Source organism: Beta vulgaris, chromosome 1, assembly GCF_026745355.1.
Source record: "Beta vulgaris subsp. vulgaris cultivar EL10 chromosome 1, EL10.2, whole genome shotgun sequence".
NCBI classification, from domain to species: Eukaryota; Viridiplantae; Streptophyta; class Magnoliopsida; order Caryophyllales; family Amaranthaceae; genus Beta; species Beta vulgaris.
Window position 1 is genome coordinate 55,067,052 of NC_079202.1, and position 27,276 is coordinate 55,094,327.

At 35.1% G+C, this 27,276-nt stretch overlaps 3 protein-coding genes across 5 annotated transcripts; all 3 read right to left on the reverse strand.

Annotated features, from left to right (window-relative positions):
- Nucleotides 1–67: 67 nt before the first annotated feature.
- Nucleotides 68–2,726, reverse strand: LOC104905218 (signal recognition particle 9 kDa protein). Its single transcript, XM_010693676.3, has 4 exons — nt 2,547–2,726; nt 2,365–2,433; nt 557–650; nt 68–318 (listed from the first exon to the last, which is right to left on the reverse strand). The coding sequence occupies exons 1-4, from the start codon at nt 2,616–2,618 to the stop codon at nt 242–244; spliced, it is 312 nt and encodes a 103-aa protein (XP_010691978.1). The 5' UTR covers nt 2,619–2,726; the 3' UTR covers nt 68–241.
- Nucleotides 2,727–4,716: 1,990 nt separating this feature from the next.
- LOC104905217 (uncharacterized) lies at nt 4,717–14,406 on the reverse strand. Of its 3 annotated transcripts, none has more exons than XM_010693674.4 (15): nt 14,299–14,406; nt 14,039–14,184; nt 12,224–12,360; nt 12,004–12,124; nt 11,846–11,910; nt 11,630–11,743; nt 10,586–10,660; nt 9,990–10,028; nt 8,979–9,050; nt 8,664–8,777; nt 7,985–8,056; nt 7,864–7,900; nt 6,489–6,601; nt 5,544–5,750; nt 4,717–5,396 (listed from the first exon to the last, which is right to left on the reverse strand). In XM_010693674.4, exons 2-15 carry the CDS (start codon nt 14,118–14,120, stop codon nt 5,304–5,306), a joined length of 1,341 nt encoding a protein of 446 aa, XP_010691976.1. In that variant the 5' UTR covers nt 14,121–14,184; nt 14,299–14,406; the 3' UTR covers nt 4,717–5,303. The 3 variants fall into 3 exon arrangements, with proteins under 3 accessions (XP_010691976.1, XP_010691977.1, XP_048495915.1); XM_010693675.4 differs by having other exon boundaries at nt 14,039–14,133; nt 14,299–14,393; XM_048639958.2 differs by lacking the exons at nt 14,039–14,184; nt 14,299–14,406 and adding an exon at nt 12,900–13,042.
- Nucleotides 14,407–17,516: 3,110 nt separating this feature from the next.
- On the reverse strand, nt 17,517–25,512 carry LOC104905216 (phragmoplastin DRP1E). The gene is made up of 15 exons (XM_010693673.4): nt 25,053–25,512; nt 24,898–24,961; nt 24,696–24,803; nt 23,704–23,805; nt 23,516–23,566; nt 23,350–23,411; nt 22,067–22,157; nt 21,905–21,969; nt 21,046–21,240; nt 20,832–20,951; nt 20,680–20,750; nt 19,983–20,208; nt 19,571–19,621; nt 19,114–19,482; nt 17,517–17,904 (listed from the first exon to the last, which is right to left on the reverse strand). The coding sequence occupies exons 1-15, from the start codon at nt 25,194–25,196 to the stop codon at nt 17,776–17,778; spliced, it is 1,848 nt and encodes a 615-aa protein (XP_010691975.2). The 5' UTR covers nt 25,197–25,512; the 3' UTR covers nt 17,517–17,775.
- Between the last annotated feature and the right edge of the window lie 1,764 nt (nt 25,513–27,276).

The following is a 27,276-nucleotide window of genomic DNA, read 5'->3' on the forward strand; positions in this document are numbered from 1 at the left end:
AGGCTAAGGTTTATGCAACATTCTCGGACAAACTTGCAAGAAGATAAAATCACCTTGCGCTGAGTCATACTTAGCAGATATTACTAATATTCATTGCACTTGGTTCAAATAATATTTGACATCATGACGGTTTATCTGTAAAGCAATGAAAAAATTTGCATTGTAGTTCAAGACCAATTACTCATGCTTTAATGGAGAAAGTGCCGAGATCAACTACAAGCCCTAGTTTCTAAGCTTCAAGTTATTGTTTTCGTCCCCTTCCTTTCTTTGATGGTTGTGCCTCTATCTGTTCTTTCCCCGTGACTTCTGCTATATCCACTGCAGAACATAAGAGAGATGGACCTTTATATCAGCAAAATGTAACCCAAAACACCAAACAAAAAGGGCGTCACTAGCATGTTCAAATACAACTAGCAGAAGCATAAAATCAGTTAATGTCAATACTGTGTCACATGAATAGTCAATACCGCAGCACAATAATAGAGATGAGATACAGGCTATCATATTTAAAGGAATGGTGAGCCTTAAAAGATGAGGGGGAGAAAATATCTAATACCTTCAGGACCTCGAGCCATCAAAGCAAAGAATATGTTATTAAGCTTCTCCATCTTCTTTGCATCCTGCGCTTGGTCAGTCTTAAACTTGAGGCACTGTCAAGCAAAGACAAGGCTCAGAACAGGATGCATAAATTTAAAATTGCAAAAGAAAATGGGTTCTGAACAGCCACGATAGATGGACATCAATTTGCACAGCTCATACAAATGACTTCCTCTTACAAATGTTAAATGGCTAGATATTGGCTCTCAAGTTCAGAAATGAGCATGAGGTACCAAACTATGTGCTAATGTTTTCCCTACTATAGTAAATATCAACAGGCGACTAGCTGAACATCACAATCTTTGCACATATAACCCCTGTTTAAGAATCAAGCTTGTACTCAGAACTCGAAAACGTTTAACCAACAAAAAGAAGCACAAAGCAAGGCAACATATGTAACTGAATAACCGAAATCAACAACTTTCACCTTTAAACCCCCTTTTCATTTAGTGGGGTCTTTCAAAGATAACTCGTCTACTTATCTCAATTCTCACTAGTATAGAAGGTGGAGCAATGAGTATCTAAACCACCCAAGTCTACATAATAACCAATTGCATAACCAGGACGTTGTGTCCGACACTCTCGCACATATCATGCTACAAGTGTGCGCCTGTGCGGTATCTCATGAACTCTGGCTATTGATATGCTTGTTATTGTTTTACAACTATAACTATAACAACAACAACAACAGAGTCCCAACTCCCAAGAGGCATACCAAGAGTGGCAGTCCTTAAAAATAAATGAAAGGAAATTTTGCACATTGCCAAAGCAAACTTATTCAAGAGCACTTTTGTAAATCAATCTCCTCAACCAGTCAAAACAAACTGTTCTTTACAGTAAGGCTTTATAGTTGATTAGGCGTTCATCATTTGCTCCATGCCTCCACCTTCTGTTCTAATAAACTGTCAATTCAAAGTAAGGATACAATAATAAACTGTTCTCATCAGGTGTTCATCATTTACCTTATGTCGATTTGATGTGGGGTCATTTTCCAATTTAAATGTTAGCCCACATTGCCAATAGCAACAATGGTGTTCGCTACAGTTAAGTTTATTACCTTCTGGTGTACCAAGCACAAGCAACAATTACTCTCGTAAGTATTATCTTGACATACCAAACTTACATATTACGAAAGATTACCCTGTGAATAGTTCCCCAGTTATGGTTTCCCACATAGAACTTCCCTCCCAATCATTTACCCCTAACCCGATTTTTAGATCAAAATGCGGCTGGGTCTTATATGTCTCATTGCAAGTTTAAGTGTGTAGCTGCCACATCTACATTAAAATTGCCACATTATCAAACAATTCTTAAGAATCTACAGTTTTCCGGCCAAAATCTAGTCACAAAAAACTGTTAATCCACTAATATTCAATCAACAGATCAATATTCTCCTCTCACAACATTCATCACATACAGAATTCTACAAGCGACGAGTAACACCATTAGTTGACGAACTGTATTCACTTTCACATTCGAATTGAGACTAGATGAGCAAAACGGCCCAAAAGTTGGCACCATACCCCTTCTAATTACCCTACCCTACCCCATCTTGAACACATCCAAGGCTTCAAATCCACATGGATATTTCGGCATGATCATTCACATAAAATCAAATCCACAAAAAAAAAACTCTCATGCACTCCAAATTCTAACAAGTTCAGCACTATACTAAATCTAATTAATTTGGAATCTAACACACACACACAACAAAAAAAAACTTAAAAATTCCAAAAAAAAAAGTAGCAAAAAGAAATCGAGTAATACCTCCTTGTTATCAGTAACTTTGAGCACCAATTTACCATCACAATGTCTGTATTTCATCAGATAACGCGTCTGCATTCAGCACATAATTATACTTCATAATCCAATTTCGAATTTCAACAACTATAGCAAAAAATGATATTAAAAACAATGCGATTAAGAAAATAATAGATTGAAGAACTTACAGAATCAGGATCGGCGCGAAATAATTGGACGGATCGCTCCACGAATTCATCCCAAGAAGTAATGTAGACCATGGTCAATTTAGGAGAGAGAAAGTGAGGGATTTTCAGAGGTTTATGACTTTAGAGCTCGCTTGCAGAAAAACAAGAGACGTTTGTAAAATTATTTAGTATTCTAATTGTTTTTTTTAAAGAAGTTACATGAAGTATTTAAATTACTATTTGCATATATTAATGGAAATTTTGATCATTTTTGTAAAAATTAACATACCAATATAATAAGGATTGCCAAATCTTGAACCTTTTTGCGTAAAAAATGCATTTATCAGTTGCATTATTGTGAATAAGATTGGATCATATTTAACGAATTAATAAATGTTGTATATTTAATTTATAAAAGTTGAATACATAAACCCTAATATTATATCTGGTAGAGAAAATGTTGTATATATAAATACCTATCTTACATGTTTGTTGAGTCATTATTTAATTTTGATATATTTGTAATATACAAAGTCTCTTAATATGCATACTACCTCTGTTTTTTTTTAGTTGAAACGATTTGACATAAAGTAGAGAGGGAAAATGTCTAATCGTTGCAACTAAAAAAAAACAGAGGTAGAATTAATTTGAGATTGGGCAAAACAAAGCACATCTTACTTTTTTATATGAATACTCAGAAGGCCAGAATTAACCTTCGATTTCTCCAAAATCACAAAAAGTTCCCACATATATGTACATATAACATACTATATGCATATAACAGATATAAATTAGACAAAGCTCTTGTTTCTAAGGGTTGAAGGCCAAAAGTTGCATCATAAGTTGTTTTTTTGTTTTGGAAAGGGTTTTTATTTTTCAGTTTGGACATTTTCTCCTAAAAGAAAAAGTTTAAGGGATGAACATATTTCAATTAGGTGTAAACACAAAGTAGTTCCAAGGTTGGTTAACTTTGATTAGATAATAAGTTTAGGTAAAATATAACACACCTGTCCGAAAACCCTAGTGGTAGGATTCAAACCTATCAAATCTCAATGACTAGGTGCGAGTCCTACTATGAGCATCACTTTTACTAAGGGTCTGTTCGGCATTAGTAGTTGTTGATGTAGCTATTAGTTGTGTAAGTAGTTGCCAGTTGTTGTACTAGTTGTCAGCTGCCAGATATTGGTTGTTAGAGTTTAAATGCGAAAATAACTTTTCTAATTATTAGTGTTCAGTAAAACTAGCTGTCAGTTTAAAAATTAACAAAAATAAATTATATTCAATCCTCAAAACTACTCGAAAAGCTACCTCTATCCCTAAAAGCCAATATTTGTGGTTTTTCCAAAACACTAGTTCAAACACTAAAAGCTACTCCAAACACTACTTCAACGATCACAACCCTTTAGCATTATTAGATTTTCACTTGGTTCAAACACTAAAACTATCTCAAAAGCTATTGCCAAACACGCCCTAAATATAGAATTAAGTTTTGCTACTATGTTGGCAACTACATCCTGTCACTTTTGGCATGCTTTTTTTTAAAATAAGGCAAGAAAAACTAGACAAGCCTCTAAAGGAACACCAGCCTAAAGCATCCTTTCGGATGATGGAGAGAAGATCCAAATCATGGACATCAAACCAATATTGGAGATCAGGACACGAGTGACCCTTGTGCGCCAGATAATCAGCCGCCTTGTTCGCTTCCCAAAAGCAATGGTTGACAACAACCTTATCAAAAGCACACAAATCAACACCTGCATCACACACCAGAGAGCCAATCTCCTACGTGATTTTCCAAATTTTTTAAAGAGAATTTATCACAAACAAGTAATCTCCCTCGATCTGAATATTCTTGACACTAACCAATATAGTTGCCTTTATAGTTAATACCTTCACGCAGGCCCCAAGCTTTCGCTTTTAGGATAGAGATAGAATGATGAAACTTCTTGGCTCCCATAATCAAAACCTTATCATTACAATCGCCAGAGAGTCGCTTTTGGCATGTAACTACACGGTTTTGAATTTATAAGTAAACATTTAGAGGTTGATAGTTCATTGATGAGTATTACATTGAAATCACAATTTTATGTAGTACTTCTAATTCATAGGTAGGTTCACTGGTAAACTTATCACTTACAAGTTCATCTACACTTATCACTTGCATATTCTTTTAAAAGCATGGTGCATATCATACTCTTAAATATAGAATCTAATTTACGCTCAAAAGAGTCATCAGCAAAAAATTCACATGAAATAAGTTAGAACTGTAAGTAAATCTAGGCTTAAATACGAACCTCGACACTTAAATACAAACCTACCAAAACCTAGTGAAGCAATTGGATCATTCACCCAAGAAATTAAAGGTACAATTTTACAAATTTAGCCAATTCTACCAAAAATCATATGCATTCAAAGTTCCTATGAATGATTACAGATGCAATTGCATTTCTCTCCAGCTCTTAGTATTCTTAATTAATTCTCATTATAGCCCAACTACAAGCTCCTCCGCAGCCAAAGGCCACATTGGAAGTGTAGAAATGACTATTCTCCATTATAATTCATAAGAAGACGCGATTCTTTCTGTGCCAAAAAGCTTTCTCCTACCTCTATCATACATTTGAACTGTATGGTCTCATCACATCGTGTTGCAAGACTAATCAGATTCTGAAGTTTCTTTGCAGCACAAGCCGAGTGCCACATTCTAGGCAATATGTTCCCTTGGTGTCATCAAACTTCACCAGATCATACTTTAACATCAAGTATGAAGCAGAACTACTATCACGTAGGAATTGCCACACTTTCTGGATCTATTATCTGGCTTTTGATTTTGTCCGACTGGGAAATAAGCATACTGTGAACCTTTTGCTTCAGCTGCAGTAACAAATAAATGAGATGCCATGAAGAATAGTAGGAACAATAGCACAGGAAAAGATGAGCATACAACATGATATATTGAAACCAACAAGGATAAGTATATTGTTTCTCTGTATATAGAGCAAGGAAGAAGTAAATACAAACCTCATCGAGACCAAGTCCGTTCATTACAGATACACGAATGGCACCTTCAGGCCCAAACATTCTGTATCTTGACAAATCTGGATTATCAGTGGCCAAGTCTTCAGTTATGAAGGAAGAAGGGGACTCGTGCAAAAGATCGCATTTGGAAACAACATCGAGCCAAAGGTGATTGCTAAACCTTCCCTTAATCTCTGTGTATGTTGTGAACTGCATTATCATGAAAACCATGCATAAAATTTTCATCCTCTAATTGGAGGTTTAACAAATAACTACTGTCATGCACATTTTTCTATCTTCTAGAGACAGAATAGAAGCGTGGCTTTGTAGTTTGTACATATAAAGCTTCCGGTACCCTGCCATAGGTAAGATCTACACTGATAGTATGGGTTGAATTTAAAAAAGTGGAATGTAAAGTATAAGTTTCCAATGGTTGACACATTTAAGATTCAATGAACTGATGAAGCCAACATATTGCAAGCTGCAATTGTCATTATTGATTATACCAAAGCAAGAGTTGAACACCAGTCTTCTACAAACTATATTCAGCAATAAATCTTCCTGTAATCAGTATGTTAGCAACCAACATTTCTGATAATCATTAATCCCCAAGGAATGACCAATGTATGGACATGGAAGCTAAAGTTGTCTATGAATACGATAGTTTAACTAGAAGGCTCTCCCAAAACTTGAATACAAATCACGCATGTACACTGGGAAAAGTTGAAATCTTCGACTGGAAGGAAATTGGAAAAGAAGAAAACATCTCAAGCAAAAATTCACTTCAGAGAGGCGATTCAAGTTTTCACTTACGAGAATCTTTCAATTGCACTTGCATTATAGGAGTCGGAGGGGGTTTCCGACAATTGAACCATAGTACCCTCTCCTTGAGCTTCTTTACAACAAATCGTAAATTTGCAAGTCACTTCTGAGTGAAAAACAATGTACCTGGTCAGACACAGACGTTCCACATTCTCCTGTTAAGTCATGAACATAAACTACAGCTGTTGGCAAATGTGTGAGGACTGCAAGAGTCAGCTTCTCCAAATTGTTCCTTGCCTCTTCAAATTGGAAAGAGGAAGCAACACATATTGAACACATGGAATAAACAGTTAAAATAATATACAGTTGAGGAGTTTGGGTAGCAACATGAGTTGAACATGCGATCGCCAGAAAAATTTCACTCAAACACTAGGGAAGGCAAAGCTGGAGGAAGTGTAGGACTCCAATTTCGGAACAGTACAAAAAGCCAAGTAATGTTGAGTGTTGAAAGAATAACATTAAAATGTCATGTGAAGATGTGTTTATACAAGTTCTGCAACTACCACTTCACCCTTGTACTCTGAATTCTAATTGCCAGGGCCCTCAACAATACATATAATCATCCAGGCACTAGTCTGCTACCTCAGACAATCTAGGCCCAAAGCAATCCTGTGGTTAAATAGCTAGTAAGATCAAATGGAGACATAATGTCTTCAAATTGCCCAATGCTTCATTTGCAGGGTGAACCAAATAAAAATATTGACCAATACATACAACCCAGCATAGACAGTTTAAAAAATATTAAATCACGCTTGCAAATATTTCAAATGGCAAACCTCAGATACAGAAAACTTCACTTTGTGATTAGAGCTAAACGAGCTAGAGTAATATATAGATAAAAAAATCAAAATCAGAATGTATAACAGGGTTATGAGCAAAATAGAGCTAGACAGCAACCAATGAGCCACATACATTCCATTTGTACAAAACCTTTTGCTATTAGATTGGTATTATGAGCACTGCACTGGGCCCCTTTCTCAAGAGTACAAACTCGGGCAGGTCCTTAACCCAAAGCTCCTCCCCCCTTTACCCTTGATAAAAAAAGAACCAGAGACAGGACCCTGATTCTAAAATTTTCTGTCAAACTGGTCGTTTAAGAAAAATAGGGTAGCACACTAAGGGCAATTGCTAGTGTGGGACTGACATGTCACTGTTTCAATATTTTGAGAAGAAACTAGAATAGCACCACTTAGAAGAATGCCTAAGGAAACAATGCAGCTATTATCAATCAAGATCAAGTAAATCCACATTTATAGCCAATACTGTCATATTGGAAGCCATATACCTTCCTATTTTATGCGCTGCTTCTAACTCTTACCCTTTGCCTATTCTCATCCATATGGCTCTTGACCCTTCCTATTTGTAAAGATGTTAATATCCTAAAGCATACAGCTTCCATAAAAGAGACCATCATTATCCAGCCTATTGTCATCTACAGCACAAATCTAAATTCAAAAAAAATATTACAATGTTGGAAATAAAGCAAACAATCTTCACTTACCATCTAATCGCTTGAGTACCCCAGGAGTGTCTGTTACCTGTCAAAAAAATTTAGATGAAACTGGGAAATGATGGTATCATTATTATGCAACATATACACACATAAGAACCTTCATATATACCTGAAAACGCTGATAGTTTACAACAATATGACCCATTAGAATTCCCCTGGTTGTGAACGGGTAGTTGCAAATCTGGAGAAAGGAGTGAGAAGGATTATTCATATTCCAAACAAACCAGAAATAACAAATCTTCATAGCTCACTTTAGCTGAAGAAAACAATTCAATTCTTGTTGACTGTTTTATAAGGCTGGTTCGACCAGCTGGCTGTTTATGTTGGTTGTTTGACTATTAGTTGTTCATGAAGTGTTTGGTAAAATCAGCTGTTGCTGTTGGCTGCTTAATGCAAAACAAATGGAAAAGCCAAAAGCCAACAGAAAAGCTAGTAAAACCAGCTTTTTACTTTTGGATGACAAGCTCACTTTTTAGCTATTCAAAAAGTCATTCACCAAACAGTGATTTCGGCTATTTCACAACATGAAAAGGCCAAAAGCCGATGAAAAAATCACCCAAATCCATTTGCCAAACACACCAAATATAGGCATATACACTGATCAGATGCTAAGAACTTAAATGAATGCAGAAAATTGAAAATGACTACAAAAGTTACGGTAGGCCATAGGTATCCATTTAAGAGTTTGATTATTCTGCTTAGACACAAGAACTAATTCTTAACATGTAATACCAAGAACTATTCCTCAAAGAGGCCATGATCATAATAATCATCAGATTTCAGAATACCTCTGGCTTCCCTGTTGAAAGTATACGAACCAATGATGACTTTCCAACATTAGGGGCTCCTACAAGGGACAATGTTGGGGTTTCCAGATCGACCACCGGCATAGCTCGTAAAGTCTGCAAACAATCATGAATCATAAGGCAAAGGTTACTAGGGATTTAATCTTTTCAATGCACAAGGTCAATAGCCATTTAGTCGCTTAGAGCACTTCAATGTACATGTATATACAATAAGCCAAAAAAGAGACCACCACCCATTCTCCCTACAATACAATGTCTTAAAGATGAGATACCACAGCACCAATCATAACCTCGTACCTTGGCAATATCCAGCAAATCATCAACGGCCTTTCTTTCACGACTGAAAGTTTCTTCTAATCTTCTCATACCCTTAAAATAAAACAAAAGCAGCATAAGATCTTGGATGCATAACTTGTCGTATGAGCTGATCAAGTATGGCCCTACGCAAGTTTAGACAGCCTACAGCCGGCCCACCCATTTTTAAGGATTTGCTCCCCTCATCCCCAGTCCCAATTTGCCGAGGGTTTGTACACTTTTCCAGCCTAAAAGGTGGTCCCCACCCTCAATTCTTTAGTCCGCTTTTTTTTGCACATGGACTGGCCCTCCCACGATCAACTTTTTAATTTTATTAGGTGTACTCAATGATCGCACTGTGGGACGGACAACATGCATACACAAAAGAGGTTAGCAACAATATACAATTAATCATACAGATTCAGCGCATCCATCTCTATCCACACTAATCCATCACTAACCGTTTCAATTTCAAATCGTAAAATTGATAAATGATAGATAAGCAAAATTATTAACGTGTCACATATTGCACTGAAATTTAAAGCTAACAAGTAGTAGTGTATTGGTATAATAGACAAACAAATAACATCAGATGATAAGGAATGACTACATTAAAAATAATATAAAAAGGATGCAGTACCGCATTATGATACTATAAAGGCATAAATTGATTAATAACAGTGTAATAAAAACGTACATTTATACCAAATATGACATGAAAAGCTAAAATATTTGATGCTATATTCAAATAAAAGACACAAGGAAAAAAATGATGCTACTTTTAGTTTCTAAAAAGAAAAAAAAAAGTGACGAGTGTTTCTAGTAACAATTTTTTTAAAAAAGTGGTGCTTTCCGATAATTTGATAAACTGACAGTCAAAAGATTACATTCAAATTTTAAAAGTGACAGCCAACTTAACAAGTGATTTCCTTGCACGGTACAATCGGTTGCACGCAATACCTTTTGATGGTATAACTTATAATGCTTCCATGGAAAGCAAAATCAAGTAGTTACCTCATTCAACCGTTCCTCTGCCTCTTTCTTTGTCAAAGACTGCAAAAATTAACATTAAATATCAATTGATGCAATTCAGACTCCCTCAAGAAAGAAAAGAAATAAACAGCACTTTAGAGACGTAAGCATCGCGTCTTGGACATGCAATAGTTATCAAATACTACTACATTTTAATGAAGCACCACCAGTTGGATCCAATTAAAATATTTCTTATGGAGGGGGGTATCTCTTTTAGGGATTTATCTTCTTCCAAGCATCCTTAGACAATATAGTCCAAAGAAGCAAGTGTGCATGCTCTTTCCCTCCCTTCATCCGAGTTTATCTTTTTTGCCTCGTAAATTACTTCTATCCAATAAGGACTTACATAAAAAGTATGACATCTCAGAAAAGAAGAAGCGACAAAGATCAGCTAAACTTGCAAAACTCAGAAATAAAGCATTATACCCTATAACTTGTAAGATACAATTAAAGGCTCCACCACATGTCTTAGGTGTAGTTGAAGACATCAATAAGATTCTATGAATATAACAAATCCAGGGAAGGCATTAATACTGAACAAAACTATAAGATTTAAGTTTTGAGAAAAGAAAAATAACCTTCCCACAAAGAGAAGCATGTTCCTTTCCAACAGATGTAACCTTCTTCCGCAGGCCATTAACCTTTAGCAAAACCTGCAGATCAAGGACCCATGAGTCATGAATATGCTTCAAAACCTACAATATAGCGATGCCATCGGAAAAAATGTCCTACACATGCTCAAAGGACATAAATCGCTATAACAACGCAGTATCGAAACTTTTTAATTAGATTCTTAAACTTGGTGTGATCTTAAAAGGTTACCCTTGATTCTCCAACTGTCTCCCATGATAAGAAATTTCAGTCTTACTTGAATAATGATCAAAATGTTTGACTTAAGTACATCAAGGAAACATCTATTTGCCTCTTCACAGTTGGAAAAGCTGTTAATTAACTGTAATGGAGGAGTGAGGACCCCCCGAACCCTGTACAACTGGAATTAGAGTAGACCATCGTCACAAAAGCTAACAGCATTTAGGATCTACAGTCTACACTACAAGATTTTCTAACAGTCTAACATGAAAAAGGGGAAAGTTGAAAGTTTAAAGTTCCGGCAGAAACAGATCTATAAGGTAACACAAGTTGCAGACCTTATATTACTTTCAGAATTCTTGATAGTAGAAGTAAAAGTTATAAACAAAACAAAACTTTCTTCATCACTGATAAAAACACAAAATTAATATTTTTAAATGGTATTCCATGCAATTGATACACAATCTAGAAACTGTGACAGAAGCATTGAAATGTCTGGTGCACTAAGTACTGATATAGATTAAGCTAACTGCTAATTTAACCCCATAGACGTATATCTCAAGAGATCTTTGCTTCACAATTATTAATATTCTTCAGAAGCAATTGGTAAGGACCATCGCCCCAATGAATATGTTGTCCACAAATCGATATAATCCAACAACAACACAACAACAACAATGCCTTAACCCCAAAATGATTTGAGGTCGGGTAACATTAATCGTCATAAGAAATCGTTTCTGAGACTAAATATACGATATATGTATGTACATATATACATCTACGTGATGTTTTGAAACTAAGAAATTAGTTACCTCTTCATAATTACCATCTCCAAGGGTCAACTCAATAAGGGATCGCTCATACGGATGTAGATGGCTTTTGTTAGGGAAGTTCTCCGTATATGTTCTAAGGGGAACCGCCAACTCCTGAACAGACAATTAAAGAAGCTGGTTAGACAGCAGGCATATTACAACTAGACAACATAACTAGCTCAAGATACAAATGAAATTACAGGTTAAAAAGTTTGCCTTCATTAGCGCATCAAGTTGCTTAGCACCCCTGTTCCTCTCTCGCTTTGCAATATTGGCAATGCCTGTCAAACAAGCAGACCGGAATTTTAAGACCTTGAGTTCAACATATATATATTCAGGCAAAATAAGCCGAATTACATAAAAATACCACTTACCCTTTGTAGGTGAAACCCTCTTTGCTTTCCGCAAAGCAGATTGGAGAATATCAGTAGATGGCATCACCATGGGCAGCTTTTGAAAAGCACCTATAGTTTCGATTTTCACAGGTTCTTTGACCTAATATACATTAAAAAATGTCAACATAAACATAACAGTGTGAAAAAGAAAACAAGCTAACCCAGCAATTCTTCTCGGATAACAATAAAATTAAGTGACCTGCAGTTTGTTTTCCCTTTTAGATTTTGTGTCGGGTATGTAGCTCGCCGTCAGAACTTTTTCAGAAGAAGTGGTCTGAATCTCTTTGCAGAAGCACGTAATAGGATAAAGAGCTCTATGCGGAATTTGTCTAGAACCTACAGTTTGAAATAACGCTGTCAAAGACTAGAAGGAAATAAATTCTACACAGAGAAAATACACTTATTAACTTGATAGAATAAAAATCTCAACGATGATACAAATATTAGTAATCAATTGAAAAAACAAATTGTAATACAGGCAATGTGGTATATCCTACAAGATATAATTGTGCAGTGTAGCAGCAATCATAATATTTTTCAATTGCCACCAAGGGAATCTAAAGGTCTTATATTTTATCTAAAAAAAAGGATTATTAGAAACCTAGATATCGAAGGCGGCAACAGAGAATATAACTCAAGTGTAGGCATGTAGAGATCTCCACTAGATGTGAAAATGTAACTGAAATGGAGACAGCATGTAATATAGCTTACTTAAGAACGTATTGCCGATGCATAATTCCCTCTAGAAGACCAAAATTCTTAATGAGAGTCTACCACTATACCAATCCGAACTAGTAATAATCCACATGACAGCAAATAAAGCATTTTGAAATAGCTTCTATATTTTTCAGAGAAAGTAAAGAAGAGATCTATACCTGAAAAGCAACAAGCCTGAAGCTGTTCTAACAGTTAAAAGAGGCAATGATTTGAATTGAGCCACACATCAAAGGCACACTCACGCTACACGCTACCAAGGCTCAAGCCTCAAAGAGTGAATGCCCCCAAGGCACATGATGTCCCTTATTTACAAAAAAAATGAAGTCTGGCATTCACATTAAAAAAATCTAAACGGTATTATGAAGTATTTGAAATTTGAATGATATATAAAAATTCCTTTACTTCTTTTTGTAAAACGTGTTTAATTCTTATGATAATCTCCATACTATTTAAGGTATTCTCATATATTAAAATGTTTCACCTTATGTGAGGGATCCAAAACTTCCATGGCCTTAGATTCTATATCCTGCTGGACACTACTCCTGAGCCCTGCCCCCAGAAATAAATGTCCTTTATTTTTGGATAAAATGTTATAAGACATATATAAAAGCAAAAGTATCCTTACCCTAAGGTAGAGAATAGCTCTTTTTGCTTTGTGTATACAAAACCACAAAGAGTAATGAAGCAGACGAAATTTAATCATAAGTCTCGGTATCACCCCCAACACTTTACCAACTAAGCATAGAGAATTACAGTTTCTGGTAATTAAGGAAAATACTAATTAAGATAACTATGGCCAAGTCATATACATTATGGTTTACTCTAATTAGAGACAATGACATAATCATGTCTTTCAACTCTTAAGGAACATGATATCAACATCATACTGTATAACATAAAAAGCGATTTCCAGATACGCCATTCCTTCTACATAAGGGCTACATTAAACTAATTTAGAACATCAATGTCTCAAAAGATTCATTAAAATATGGCATTAGTATACTCATTCTAGAGTTACCTATACAAATTCCATCAGATAATCTTTACAAATACTTCAAGATTATGTATTCATGCAATATAAACATCAAAACTAGAAACTCAAATCAAAAATAACTTTTTTAAAATGCATTCCAATTAAATAATTCTATACAACAGGAAAAAAAATCAACACCCATCATTAAATTCATAACCTCAAATTCCTTAAAGTCTAAAATTAACATGAACCCATATCCATTTTATGATAAACTTCTCAATTAAAGACTAAAAAAATCTAGATAACCAAAAAAAAAAAAGGTACCTTTGAAAATTTTGGAGGTTCTGAATAAAAAATTGGTAGAAGGAATCCTCCATAATTCAAGTATATTAGAAGCTCCTATCATTCCGCCGTTGTTCCTAGTTGTGAGTTGTAATTTATCAAAATTAATGCATTGGATAGCTGAAATGCTGGAAGAAAATTTCAAATGAAATTAAAATCTTGCACTTCAATTCGATTAAAGATTCAAAGTAATATATTAGGTCAATCGATAGAAAAAATAAAAGGCGAGGTGGTATATTTACCTGGTTTCGAAGTCAAGAGCACAAAATATTCAAGTGAGGCAGAGAGAGTATAGAGTAGAGAGTAGAGAATAGAGAAGGGATGAGTGTAATTAGTATATGTAAGTTTACAGTTAACTATGGTTTGGCATAATGTTTATGGTAAGTCATAGGTTTGAATCTCTTCTTTCATTCTTTGTACTTTCTTGTGTCCATAGGCGCTAAGGTCATATGCAGAGTGAGCAACTGTACAGAGCCCCAAAATATAAGGGGCACAGTTCTATTAGTTGTCCTATTAAGGGGAAAAAAACATAACTCTAATTACAAACTATTCATTTCCAATTTTATAGAGTGTAATGTTGGATGCAAATTTTAATTTTTTTTTGTTTGGTGTTTCTTATCCTCCTATTCTCCAAAAAAAGACCAATATTGACCTTTCCATCTCTTTCTATTCAACAAAAAAAATGTAATTTTTATAATTTAATTTAGCACAGGACCCCTAATTTTATGAGACGGCCCTGTTGTGTCTCATATAAATCAAAAATATTTTTTTTGGAAAGACAAAAAGGAAGACTTTAGGGTGTGTTCTGTTCAATTTAAAAAATTAAGTTTCAGGTCCAATGAGTTCAGATAAGTTCAGATAAGTTGCAATAAGGTCTAATAAGGGCAATAAGTTCCTATTAGGTGCAATAAGTTTCAATCAGGTGCAATAAGTTCCAATCAGGTCTAATAAGGTCCAATAAGGTCCAAATAGTCAATGTTTAATAAACATTTGTATTATTGTCCATTATTTTGTTATTCATAATTTCATATCACTATTAACTGATTATGTTATTATTAGAATTTTAATTAAAGTACCACAATGATTATATAGTATTATACTTGTATTAGTGTCTATTATTTTATTATTTATTTGTATTGTGTCTATTATTTTATTATTCATATTACTATTAGCTGATTATTTTATTATTAGAATTTTTTTATTAAAGTATCACAATGTATAGTATTATACTATTATACTTGTATTATTGTCTATTATTTGATTATTCATATTGCTATTAAATAATATTATAATCATGATCAAATATTTAAGATTAAAAATAATAATAATTATTATAATTACAATATTTTGCAATTCGTCTTTAAATAACTAGAGATAACATATTTTCGTTATTAATAACAATGAAAGATATAAATGTTATCAATTGATTGCTTCATTATCATCACTGGAGTATCTTTCTTCATCTTCTACATCATCCTCTTCAATCAATACGTTTTCTTCACCAACATCGGAGTGAGAATTTTTTATATGTGCCAATTTTAACTTGTTAGCAATAAATGTTAATTAATTTTTGATTTTCTACTAGTGTTTTATAAAATCAAAAGGACGAATTATAATAATTATTACTCCATAAAAAATTTTGAGGGGTAGTATTTACGTTAGTGGTAATATTTATGTTATTCATGGTCAATGTTTTTGTCTAACAAGGTCAAATAAGTTTCAATCAGGTCCAACAAGGTCTAATAAGTTTCAATCAGGTCCAATTAGGTCTAATAAATTTCAATCAGGGCCAATAAGGTCTAATATAAGTTTCAATAAGGTCAATAAAATTCAATAAGTTCCAATCAGGTTCAATCAGGTCCAATAAGTTGAATCAGGTCTAATCAGGTTTAATTAGTTCCAATAAGTTCAGTTCAGGTTGAATAAGTTCAGTTCAGATAAGGTCCAATAAGTTCAGGGCCAATAAGTTGAATAGAATGCACCTTTAATCTAATTTCAAGTTTATTAGAGTTTAACCGAATAAAAGAATCATTGATTTTATTAACTTTGATGAGATTTGTAAGAACTAAGAAGGTTTGTACTATAAAATTTTTGGAGTTTAACAAGGTTGATATTAGAGGCTTCACTAGCTCAACCTCAATCTTCACCGATCCCACCCCGGATATTAGGGTGCAATTTCTTATGAGAAAGGCTCACTATTTGATTATAAATGTGTGAAATATTTTTTTTATTTTAATATAAAATGAAATATATCACTTTATCTATTTCACATTTAGATATCTAGCCTTTCTCATTTCTTATCGCAGAATCTTAGTCAGCCTATCATTTAATTTGAAAAGAAAAGCCTTAAAAGTTACCAATACATTGATAAGTTAGATAGTTTATCTATACAAAATTTTAAAAGTTATATAGCTATAGAGTAATACTCAAAAAGTTAAAAATAATAAGTTAAAATTGCAACGACTTGCTCAAATTTTATTACCTCATGCCTTCTATAATACTTGCTATAAGGTCCAATTTACCTACATCACTAACCTTATATTTGTCTTGAAAATTAAAAAAAAATACTATATCAGAGTTTTATGATTGACATAAGGAACATTACCACTTAGTACTTACCATATTACATATTGGCAACCAAGCTAAGCTTGACTTAGTGGTGAAAAAATAACCTTCCAACTTTAAGGTAAGTTCGATCCCGACTAGGCACTTTAGGAGAGAATTTCACCTTACCACCCCCCCACTCTCAAAATGTCTGCCCACAAACCCAAGTCGAATTAACCTATGAGATACTAAAGTCTGACAGGATCCTTCATCTTATCGCAGGGTCCAAAAAAAATTTACATATTGGCAATCGTTAGGCCCTTATACACCACCCACCAGTAGAGATGGCAATGGGTCCTGGACCCGACCCATTTATAAGGGTCTGCGTCCAGAAATTTTAGACCCGATGGGTCTGGGTCGGGTTTGGATCTAGAAGAGCATGGATCTGGGTCTGGGTCTACATATGCTAGACCCAGACCAAGACCCGCCCTGCAGACCCATTTACATATTAGATTTTTTTTTTTACCTAAACTCTAAAGATTTTATGAGTTGTGATTTTGTAAACTCGTTAGTGTTGTAACTCAATCTAAGACTTGTAACTTTGTAAGTTGTAATATTTTAATATTTATGAGTTAATTCTTAAAATTTTGTTTAGAGAATGCTTTAATTAAGCATGGATACACGACTTATATATATTTGGGCGATAATTTTTAATTACATATATTCAAAAATGTGATGAAAATTTAAAACTAAGAAGGACCCAGTTAGGACCCATGAACCCGCTAGACCCAGCGGATCTGAGTCTGAAAAATCTAGACCCAGCGGATCTGGGGCTGTGAAAAATAAACGGGTCTGGGTCCAGGTGGACCAGACCCACCCCATTACCAGGCATACCTATTGCTGTGTTGTGCAACAATTTTGAAAGGGTGAAAAAACTACATATAGGAGGAACTGGCATTTACAAGGTAAGCATGACATCACGCCATCAGAACAAGGATCCAACAACCTGCTCTAGTGATGCAGGCAAAAGAATGCTCAAAATCAAACAAATAAGAGCCGATAAACTATCAACCCTCAAGTCAGATAAATAGTAAGGCTATAATACATCAGAAAACAAGGCACCAACTAAACTGAACTATCATCGAGCCCATGACACAAACTAAGCTGAACAACTATCATCGAGCCCATGACACAGACTCAATCTCATCCCTCGCGGACTTGTATAACTCAAGCCTCTTGGCACATTTTAGTCTCCTCTCCATCAATGTTGGGTCTTCATCAAGCATCAACCCAAGTTGTTTAGCCTGAAAGCAAATAGAATTTACTTATTTTCGATCCAATAATGCCCACTCAAATTTGAGCTATAAATCACAAGTAGTACACACTATTTGACTAATGCATCTTCACACTTGAGCACTCTGTACCTTTTTTTTGACGGCTTAAGCACTGTACTTGTTCATAATGCAAATGACAATCATAATATAGTAGCAAAAGTTTCTAACTCATTTATGATCTCAAAGATGCAAGTGCACTCTCTTACATCAGTTTGAACTTACAAGTTACAAAGCATGTACATTTTATAATACTTGCGTTATGTGGGTTGGGGACGTGTGTTAAGGAAGAAATTAGAGAAGTAAATACGCAAATTAATAAAATTAACTTAAACACCAATAAGAAGGAAGGACTGCTTTATAAAGTTTGAAGTCATCTTAATTGATGTCTCTTATAAAAAAAAATGTCTGAGTACCATCTTTAGTCTCTCTATTAAACTGCGCGTCCACCCCAGATGATGCAAGTATTAAAAACCGGAAGAAGTATAGTGCTGATTCCCAGTTAAACAAGCTAATTGTAAAATGCTTAGTAGTCCCTAGTCAGTGCCTTGGGTGTTGTAAACAACATACAGTATTTCTCATCTAGGTTAGAAGCAAAGTAATATTTCTTTCACAATCCACACATATTGAAGTAACCAGAACAATTTCAAAAAATGCATTGTCAGAAACAACCTATTAAATACAACTTATTACGAGAAACAACCTTTTAAAATTTTTTGGCAAAAGAAGACCTTAAGAAGAAAATATATTGCAATGAATAACCTCGAACCATTTTCCATCATTGACCAAGCATTTTTCAACGTTAACTCGTTAAAACCAAACATGTGGAGTGCACGTGAATTACATCTCTTATGTTTCAACCCTGTTTTTCTTCATTTTTCGACGTTGACCAAGTATTTTACGATGTTGACTTCATTGGTATATGAAGGGAAATCGAGTTGAAACATAAGAAATGTGGATTACGTGCCTTGCCATATTTGGTTTTAGTGAGTCTAAGCCGCAAAATACTTGGTCAATTCCCCAGAAAATGGGTCGAGGTTGTTCCTCGCAAAAAAAATTACTTTTAAGGTCTTATTTTGCCAGATTTTTTTAAAAGGTTATTTCTCGCAAAAACTTGTATTTAAAAGGCTGTTTCTAACAAATTTTCCTTTCATATATTATAACAATAAAATGCATGATTACCTCTCTCTTGCCAACTTGAATGTAAAAGAAATTTAGAAGTGACTGTTTAGCTTCCTTGACTTGACAATGAACAGTCGCCTTAGGGATGGTGTTCTTAAGTGTGTCTGATATCATATTTATATATGACGAAACATTTGATGCTATCTTTCTGAAATGTCCCTCATTGTATCGGTCCACATTTGGGGCAGCTGGAGTTGGCCCTTTCTCCAGTTCCATAGGAAGTTTCCGGAAGAAATCCACTGTCAGGTATGCAGCTTCCATCTCCACTAACCTGATGACCGTCTTCCGGCTTTCGTCCCGGAACTTCTCCAAGGATGTATAACAAGCTGTAGCTAGCTCTGATTGTAAGGTTGGGAACCGTTTAAGTTCCTGTTCATTCAGGAGAAGTTTTATTAATCCCATACAAGAGCCAGTAAACTTTAGAAGCAAAGTGCCAGACCATCAGCCCGAATCTCACCTGAGTTTCTGAAATTGATTTCCTCACAAGTTCCTTTAATACAAAGTGAACCTAAACAAAGACGTGGTTAGTAATTAACTTTAATTTGTACGTAAGAAAAAATGTACCACATTCAGCAGAATGAAATTTCGAAGGCAATGTAAAAAGAAATATTCAAAACCAACACGTGATGTTGATTTAACACAGCAACATATGCTATCACCTAGAATGTAAGTAGAGAGTAATCCAGCAGGACCTGATGTATTTACATCAAAACATGTTTAATTCACTTATTAATATGATTTAGAGGTGTATAATGATAGTTGAGTGGACATCCCTCAGTTTCTCAAATCAATTGTGATAATCAACAGGAAATACATATAAAGATAATAGACACAGGGTTAAATGGACATGCAGAGCAGATAACACTTACTGCATCAACAGAAGCTTCGGCAGGTCCTCTGAAATAATTTAAAGCACCGTCAATCAGACGGCGGTAACCTTGCTCAGGGGCTATGAGATGTGGCTGGTAACCATCAGCCTCAGAGACCACCTTCTTAACATTCTGTAAAGAAAGATATCGATCAAACGGAAGCTTTTTCAAAGCAGCAGGGAGCTGATTGTCAAAAACACCATATATTCGATCACCTCCGGGACGCCTGAAAGTAACAAAATTTAGGCACCTTAAATAATTGTAAGAGAACAAACATAGCTAGGAATTGGAAGTGTGAAGAAGATGTTGATAAAGATCTACAAATAAAATTCATTCAAGGTGAAGCCATGATTCAGCTAGTGCGCCTTCAGAAGAAAGTGAATGGTAGGTAATTCCAGAACGAAATTCACAATAAGGTCAAATAAAGGCTCAGTAACTTGGTTTTCAAGTAATCAGGTTAAAGTTTCCATGCAAGATGGATTAAGTATAATAAGTGACAATCTACAAGAAACTAATGCATAAAAAGTAAAAACGACTGTAATCAGTCAATATAAGCCTTAGCATAGGCATCTCTACAACAGGAAGCTGGAGAAAAATAGTATCGCAATATAAACTAAATTAATATTGGCAAAGAACACGCATAAAGCAAAAACAACTTATAAATGCTATCAAACATTTTAACTAATTCAAAACTCACCCTCCATCCAGGTGCTCCTTGAAAATTTTATCAAATGCACGGCAAAGTTCCAAAATTGTGTATAGTTGGGCCTGTAATATAACAATTGAGTTACTAAAGAAGTATGTCATGATATTATGCATGGGGGAATATTTTCTGGAAAAGCTTCTCACCCCTGCATCAACGCCAATAGGCCTACCAAGCCGGTCCAATTCTGCTTCTAGTTCATCAATGTTCTTGTTTATCAGTGAGATGATACTTGGGATACGGGCCCTAATTACAGACTCCAAATGCTATGAAAGGACAAAAAAACAAGTATTTTGTAAATGCAAATACAAACAAATAAAAAAAACTTGTCACTATAAGAGAGTGGCCCAGAGAGTTAACCTTTGAAAGGATTTTTGCAAGATATTCTGATCCCATTCTACTAGCTAGGTGTGAGTAGTCAGGACTAGTTGCAAAGTACTCGCGCTCCTTGTGCCTTGCAGCCATCATATCAGCATTTCTATTGATTTCTGCCTGTGAACGATTCACAATACCAACCCATGGGTGTTGAAGTCGATAAGATCTTCCTTCAAGAACCTTGTACATAGAAAGGAAACAGAAATTGAGTGTCAATCACACATCACACATTCAACATGCTATAAATGATGTTTCCATCAGACAAATGGTAGGATTACGATGACATTGCATGACAAAAGAAACCAGTGCCTTCAATCCCCTACTGGATAAAAGATCAGCCATTTCTTAAGCAACAGTTACAAAGCTAACAGCATAGAACTTGGTCAAACCATTATAAAACTAGTATATTGATGTCTTGTTTATCGATCCTATGTCACTCAAGACTCTCCAAGCTTATTGAACTTTTAACACTATCCGAGATGGATATGTCGAGCTTCAACATTGCTTTCATGTTAGTTTTTGAGGATCACATATCCATATCTACTTTAGGTGTCGAAGATGGGTAGCTAAATTAGATAATGTAAGTAACAAAGAGATGATCCACATATCACAAACCATAAAGGTAAAGCATTGCTTTGGTTTTTTTTTTTTTCTGCACAAAGATGCTACTATATGTATGTAGGACTGTTTGCTGGCAGTGTTATATCACCATAATTATTTCAGCTAACTGTTGAAATCTTAAAGTATCGGGAATGACTAATGAGTATATAACCTCTAATTTAAATTTTATTGAGATTTATACAGAGAAGGGCAGAAAAGGAAATTTGGGCTGTAGATAACATACATCCAAGGCATTGGTCCCTTTATCCATCAAATCCAGCTTTGTTAGAACACCGAAGGTCCGATCACCTGAAAAATTAATATCAAGATCTCATTATAATTAAAAAAATGATGACGTTAAATGGTATGTCAGAAGATAAGAACAGGCAAAGCAATATCATATTACCACTGGGGTCCACTTCTCTAGCAAGTTTAATGGCATCTGATGTTGCAATATCTTGATTAGCTGGTGATATTGCCAATATTATGCAGTTGGGCTAGCAAAGAAAAGCATCAATATTAGAATGAAGAAATACTAATTAATCAGCATTTCCAAATGAATAGTCTAACCACTTTGACATTACATATATCAACATTCTTGACATTGATAACACTATAGTACTCTCTCTGGACACTTGGTTGGACGCGTATTTTAAGGAGATAAGCTGGTGTGTGATTATCAAATGTTATTTTATTAAAAGGTAGATGTGATAGGAGTTAGTCAGGTAGTGGAATATTTTTTATTGAAGGAGAGAGAAAGTTGAGTGTTTTTATAAAAAGAGATAAAAGTAGGGGACCCATGTACTTTTTAGTTATATGATAAAATGGTGTTGGAAAACTAATACAGTATAATACAAGTACGACCTTGCTGAAAAATAAAGTGTACAAACGAATTTGGGACAAATAAAAAAGGTAAGTATTCAATCCTAGAGGGAGTATAAAAACAGAACATGCAATGTGTGTATATATATATGAGAACGAGAAAGGTGTGCAATAAAATCCAGAAGCGGGGATGGCGCACAACTGTCATCTAATACTACCTCTGTTTTTTTAGTTGCAATAAATGTCTTTTTGCACAATTATTAAGGAAGAGGAGAGAGAGTAAGATTTGACCCAATTACCCATACTTTTTGCATGTAGGGGTAAAATAGTCAAATTGCCCCAAAACTTTTACCAAGAAAGGAAATGTTGGACTAAATAAAAACACCTATAAATGGAAATTGTTGCAACTAAAAAAAAAACAGAGGAAGTATAAAAGAAGAGGTGACTAGGGGACTATATAGGACAAGCATGGACATCTCTAGGGAGGAGGACGGGGCGGGGAGAAATTAGTTCGAAATCTAGTATTAAGTATGGGGTTGGTGAAGGTCAGGTATCAGATCCATGGGTATGGGATCAGTGAAACACAAAATATGATATCAATAATTCCAACCCATTCCTAGTTCATGAAAGGCATCAACGAAACGCCAGCTCCAAGTAATCCAATTAGGTAAAAGCCCTCTTCCTCCATCTTAAGAAAACATAGATGCATCAAAACTCACATATTTTCTTCACAAATACAAAGCAGCCCATTGCCAAGCAGGTCCGAAGAAAGACAGTGGACATCAAGGTTGTAAGTATTAAGGTAGGAACGATGATGAAAATGAAGACAAGAACAAAATTAGAGATGATTATGAAATTGGTAATTACATTCTCAACATACGACCGAACCATATCTTCAATGTCTTTGACAATAGTCTCAGGCTGTCCCTCTGAGTTGAACACACACGCAAAAAAAAAAAAACTTAGCTCAGCAACAAGCTAATATGGAGCAAATAAACATACTTATGTTCCAGTAAGAATATGAAATGCTCACCTACAGCAACCTTTGTCAAACCCGGCAAATCAATAAGGGTCAAGTTGACAACTGCACAAGCAGTAAAATAGTCAGAAAGGTTCAAGTAAAATATACAAAGTAACAATTGGAAAGCACAGTGAAAAGATAGACACAGAATCTAGCATCAGGGACCAAAACTATATTGTGAGTAATTAAATGTCATTTACCCTTAGGTGAATAGATGCTGAGTTGAATAGGAACAGGCGATATCATTTTCGACTTTCCTGTAACTCGATCGGTTTCATCTTGAATCTCCTTACGAACAAGAGCTAACAGCAAGAACACATTCAAAAAACAAAAGATCATTCAGTGAAAAACCTTTGCTTAGAACAAAGTGTCACTACTAACCTCATGTTCTTAATTATATGAAGAATTTAGCATATAAGAAATTAAATAAGATGCATAATGATTAATGAAAAAACAGCACCAGGAGGTAAACCAAACTTTTGAAGAATCACGCATATAATTAACGGAGAGCTTCTTATAGGAAAAATTAAAAAAAGACCCACCTTAAACAGCTAGAACTTGGTCAAATTCATTGCAAAGAACAATCTGTTTTTATATTATTTTAAGGCTTTGCTCTCTTCAGCTTACTTTTGCTAAGCTTGTTTTTACCAAACTTAACTTATTTTTGCCGAACTTATTTTAATAACTTCGAGGACAATAGACCCCAAGTTCTCCTCTCTTTCAACTTACATACCTTTAGCTCCAAGTTTCATCTTTTCTCAGGCCCTATATACCCCTTCCCAAATTGCTCTATCAAACTCTGAGATGTGCAATCGTTCATTCCACTTTACAACCGCTAAAGGTGATATCAGCCTATGAATTTCTCATTTTTGCATCAACATATCCCCTCTATCACTAATTCACTGTATATGTACTAAACTCGACACGGAAAGCCTAAAGTATGAAACACACAGCACAGGCGGAATCAAAATAGAAAACTTTCTCCAACATAAAGTAGCAAGCTAATCATTGAGAAACAACAAGCCATCACATTCATCAACTTAAAACCTCTCAAAACTGGAAATCTTATTAACATGAACTAACCTCGACTCATTTCCTAACCAATTCAAATTGAAAATTTCACACACAAACACAACACACACAAATCATATTCCAGTTTCCAATCACTAGCTGAAGAAAAAGAACTACAAACCAAAGTCAGGAATCCGACGGTTCGGCATATGCAAAAACTCAGCATATTCTTGCGATCCATCATCTGTTTTATGCAATTGCAACACCAACGGCCTCCTCGTCACAATTCCTGTCAAAAAATTTCAAAATTCTATCAATATCTCCTCCAAAAAAATTCTAAAAAATACAAATTCATTCAAGAAAAAAGAAATCAATAAACTAACCAGATCCTCTAGGAAGAAAGTCACGGCCAACAATACTCTCAAGAACTGAAGATTTTCCAGAACTCTGAAAATTACACAAAAATAAAAATAAAATCAAACTCAATCAAAATTAAGCAGAAAAAAAAGTTAAAAGAGGAGAGAGAAAACAAAAGTACCTGACCACCGACAACAGCGACAGAAGGAAGAGCTTCCCAAAGAGAAGAGAAAGTGGAGTCACCACCACCGCCATGGTCGCCAAGAACAGTACATGCGCTTTGAATTCTGTTAACAAGTCCAATCAAACTCTCCATTGTTGACATGTTTGTTTTTCTCTCTCTTCGAAAGATCTAAACCCTAGAAAAAAGTAGAGTGTTGGAGAAATTTGGTGTGGTTGTAGCAGAGCAGAAATGGAGGAGAGAGAAAATTGGGGGAAATTTTGGACGAAAAGAGGAGAGAGAATAATGTAGAGAGAAGTGTGTTGTAATAAAATGGAATATTAAATGGGAGAAAATATAGGGAAATGGTAGTAAAAGTTTAAAGAGTCGTAGTTTTGGTCAGTCGTTGATTGTCAGCTCTTTCTTTATTTTTATCTCTTTTTTGTAATTGAAGAAAGACAGTGTTTTATTTTATGTTTGGGTTTTGAGTTAAAAAATAGGGGAAAATTGTGGTTTGAAGTTTCAAATTTTGAAAGAGGAAAGTATCGAAAGGTCCACCTTTATGCTCTATGAGCTTTGGTGCCGTTGGAGGATGCATATATGCGGTGACGAAGGATGGTGGTGATGGCCTGATGGGGCCCATAGCAGCATGGAGGAGAAACCATATCAATTTTGAGAAATACTACCTCTGTTTTATATTATTTGCAACGATTTGACATAAAGTGTGAATAGAAAATATCTAATCATTGTAAATAATATAAAACAGAGGTAGTACTTCTATATCAAGTATGTCTAAATATAATATACTCTTTTTGTATAAAAAAAAACTCAAATGGACCTGGTGCATCGTGTACACTAACACTAACTTAGCGTGCACCAGGTTGGTAATTGATATTAACTTCATATAGGGGGTGCTTGGTTGGGGTATTTTTAATGAAATTGAATGGAATGACATCCATTCCATTGTTTGGTTGGTCATATTTAGGATAGAGATACCCAAGGGTATTGATCTCCACCCCATCCCCCTAGAATCCCAATCTCCCCCCCCCCCGGTCTAAGTTTCTAACTCTATTCCCCTCAAGTTTCAGACCCTAATTTGTGTGGAAGGGAAAGAGAGGTTAAACCCTAAACAAGAGATGCCCGCCGTTACCGACCACCCTCGCTCCATTCCCCTCACTCTTGTCGGCGACTGTAAACTCACACGCTCCCTCTATTTTAGCTGCTTACAAAGTTGCATCCTCTCTCTCTCGGTTTTCGGTCATTCTCTCTCTCGTTCTCCCCACGCCGGCTGCTGGCCACTTCGTCGGTGACTCCTTGCGGCCGTCTCACTGCCGCTGCGTTACGGTGCATACCTCTTTCTCTCTTACACACACTCTCTCACTCTTTTTTCTCTCACTCGCCGACGCTGTTGTACATCGCGTCGCCGCTGCACTCCATCTTCCCGATGTCGTCTCCGTTGCCGACAATGTGAATCAATTTTTTTTTTCAATTTCTGTCTTTTTTTTAAAAAAAATTATGTCTTTTTTTTTAATATAAATTTATGTCTTTTTTTATACATATAGCTGGTACAATTATATGAAAATAAAATCTGGATGCATAATCCATTCCAAAAGTGAACTAAACAGTAGAAATGGACATTGAATCTATTACAGGATTGAACCAAACAATTTGAAAACCGATATGGGGTTCTGGATCCATACCACCCTGGTATGGACATCCATACCATTCTATTCCAGTTCAGTGAACCAAACAAGCCCATAGTGAGTTCCACAGAGATATAATGAACTTATATACAATATAGTAGATTTTATTAACGGAAAATATCAAGTGAAATTATATGCAATATGGTAGATGAATTAATTAAAATATTTCAACATGCAAGAAGATCTAAGTTGCGTAGTATATATCATGACACGTGTTCTAACATATATAATGATTGAGTGTCTGAATGATATAGTGAGTTTATGCTTGGTATAGTGTGTGTTTGAATGATATAACGTGTGTTTGAATGAGATAGTGAGTTTAATTTCTGTATGATATATAGTGTGTTTGAATGATATAGGGAGTATGTTTGAATAATATAGTGGGTTTATGCATGATATAGTGCGGGTTTGAATGGTATAGTGAGTTTATGCATAATATAGTGGGTTTCCTCATGAAATAGTGGAATATTCAGTAATGATTCGTTCTTTTGGCTCGGTGCACACTAATGTTAACGTGAATCAGGTCCACACAAGTCAAGTTG

What these genes read in the sequence shown, in the direction of transcription:
- LOC104905218 (XM_010693676.3), bottom strand. Translation starts at nt 2,618, where the DNA reads ATGGTCTACATTACTTCTTGGGATGAATTCGTGGAGCGATCCGTCCAA. An exon ending in AAGTTACTGATAACAAGGAG is followed by an intron (nt 651 to 2,364) that starts GTATTACTCGAT and finishes TTTGCTTGACAG; the next exon opens with TGCCTCAAGTTTAAGACTGA. An exon ending in GATGGCTCGAGGTCCTGAAG is followed by an intron (nt 319 to 556) that starts GTATTAGATATT and finishes TATGTTCTGCAG; the next exon opens with TGGATATAGCAGAAGTCACG.
- LOC104905216 (XM_010693673.4), bottom strand. Translation starts at nt 25,196, where the DNA reads ATGTCAACAATGGAGAGTTTGATTGGACTTGTTAACAGAATTCAAAGC. An exon ending in TCGCTGTTGTCGGTGGTCAG is followed by an intron (nt 24,962 to 25,052) that starts GTACTTTTGTTT and finishes TGTAATTTTCAG; the next exon opens with AGTTCTGGAAAATCTTCAGT. An exon ending in TTCGGTCGTATGTTGAGAAT is followed by an intron (nt 22,158 to 23,349) that starts GTAATTACCAAT and finishes TTTCTTTGCTAG; the next exon opens with CCCAACTGCATAATATTGGC.
- LOC104905217 (XM_010693674.4), bottom strand. Translation starts at nt 14,120, where the DNA reads ATGATAGGAGCTTCTAATATACTTGAATTATGGAGGATTCCTTCTACC. An exon ending in GGTACTCAAGCGATTAGATG is followed by an intron (nt 6,602 to 7,863) that starts GTAAGTGAAGAT and finishes TCCAATTTGAAG; the next exon opens with AGGCAAGGAACAATTTGGAG. An exon ending in GAACGTCTGTGTCTGACCAG is followed by an intron (nt 5,751 to 6,488) that starts GTACATTGTTTT and finishes ATGATAATGCAG; the next exon opens with TTCACAACATACACAGAGAT.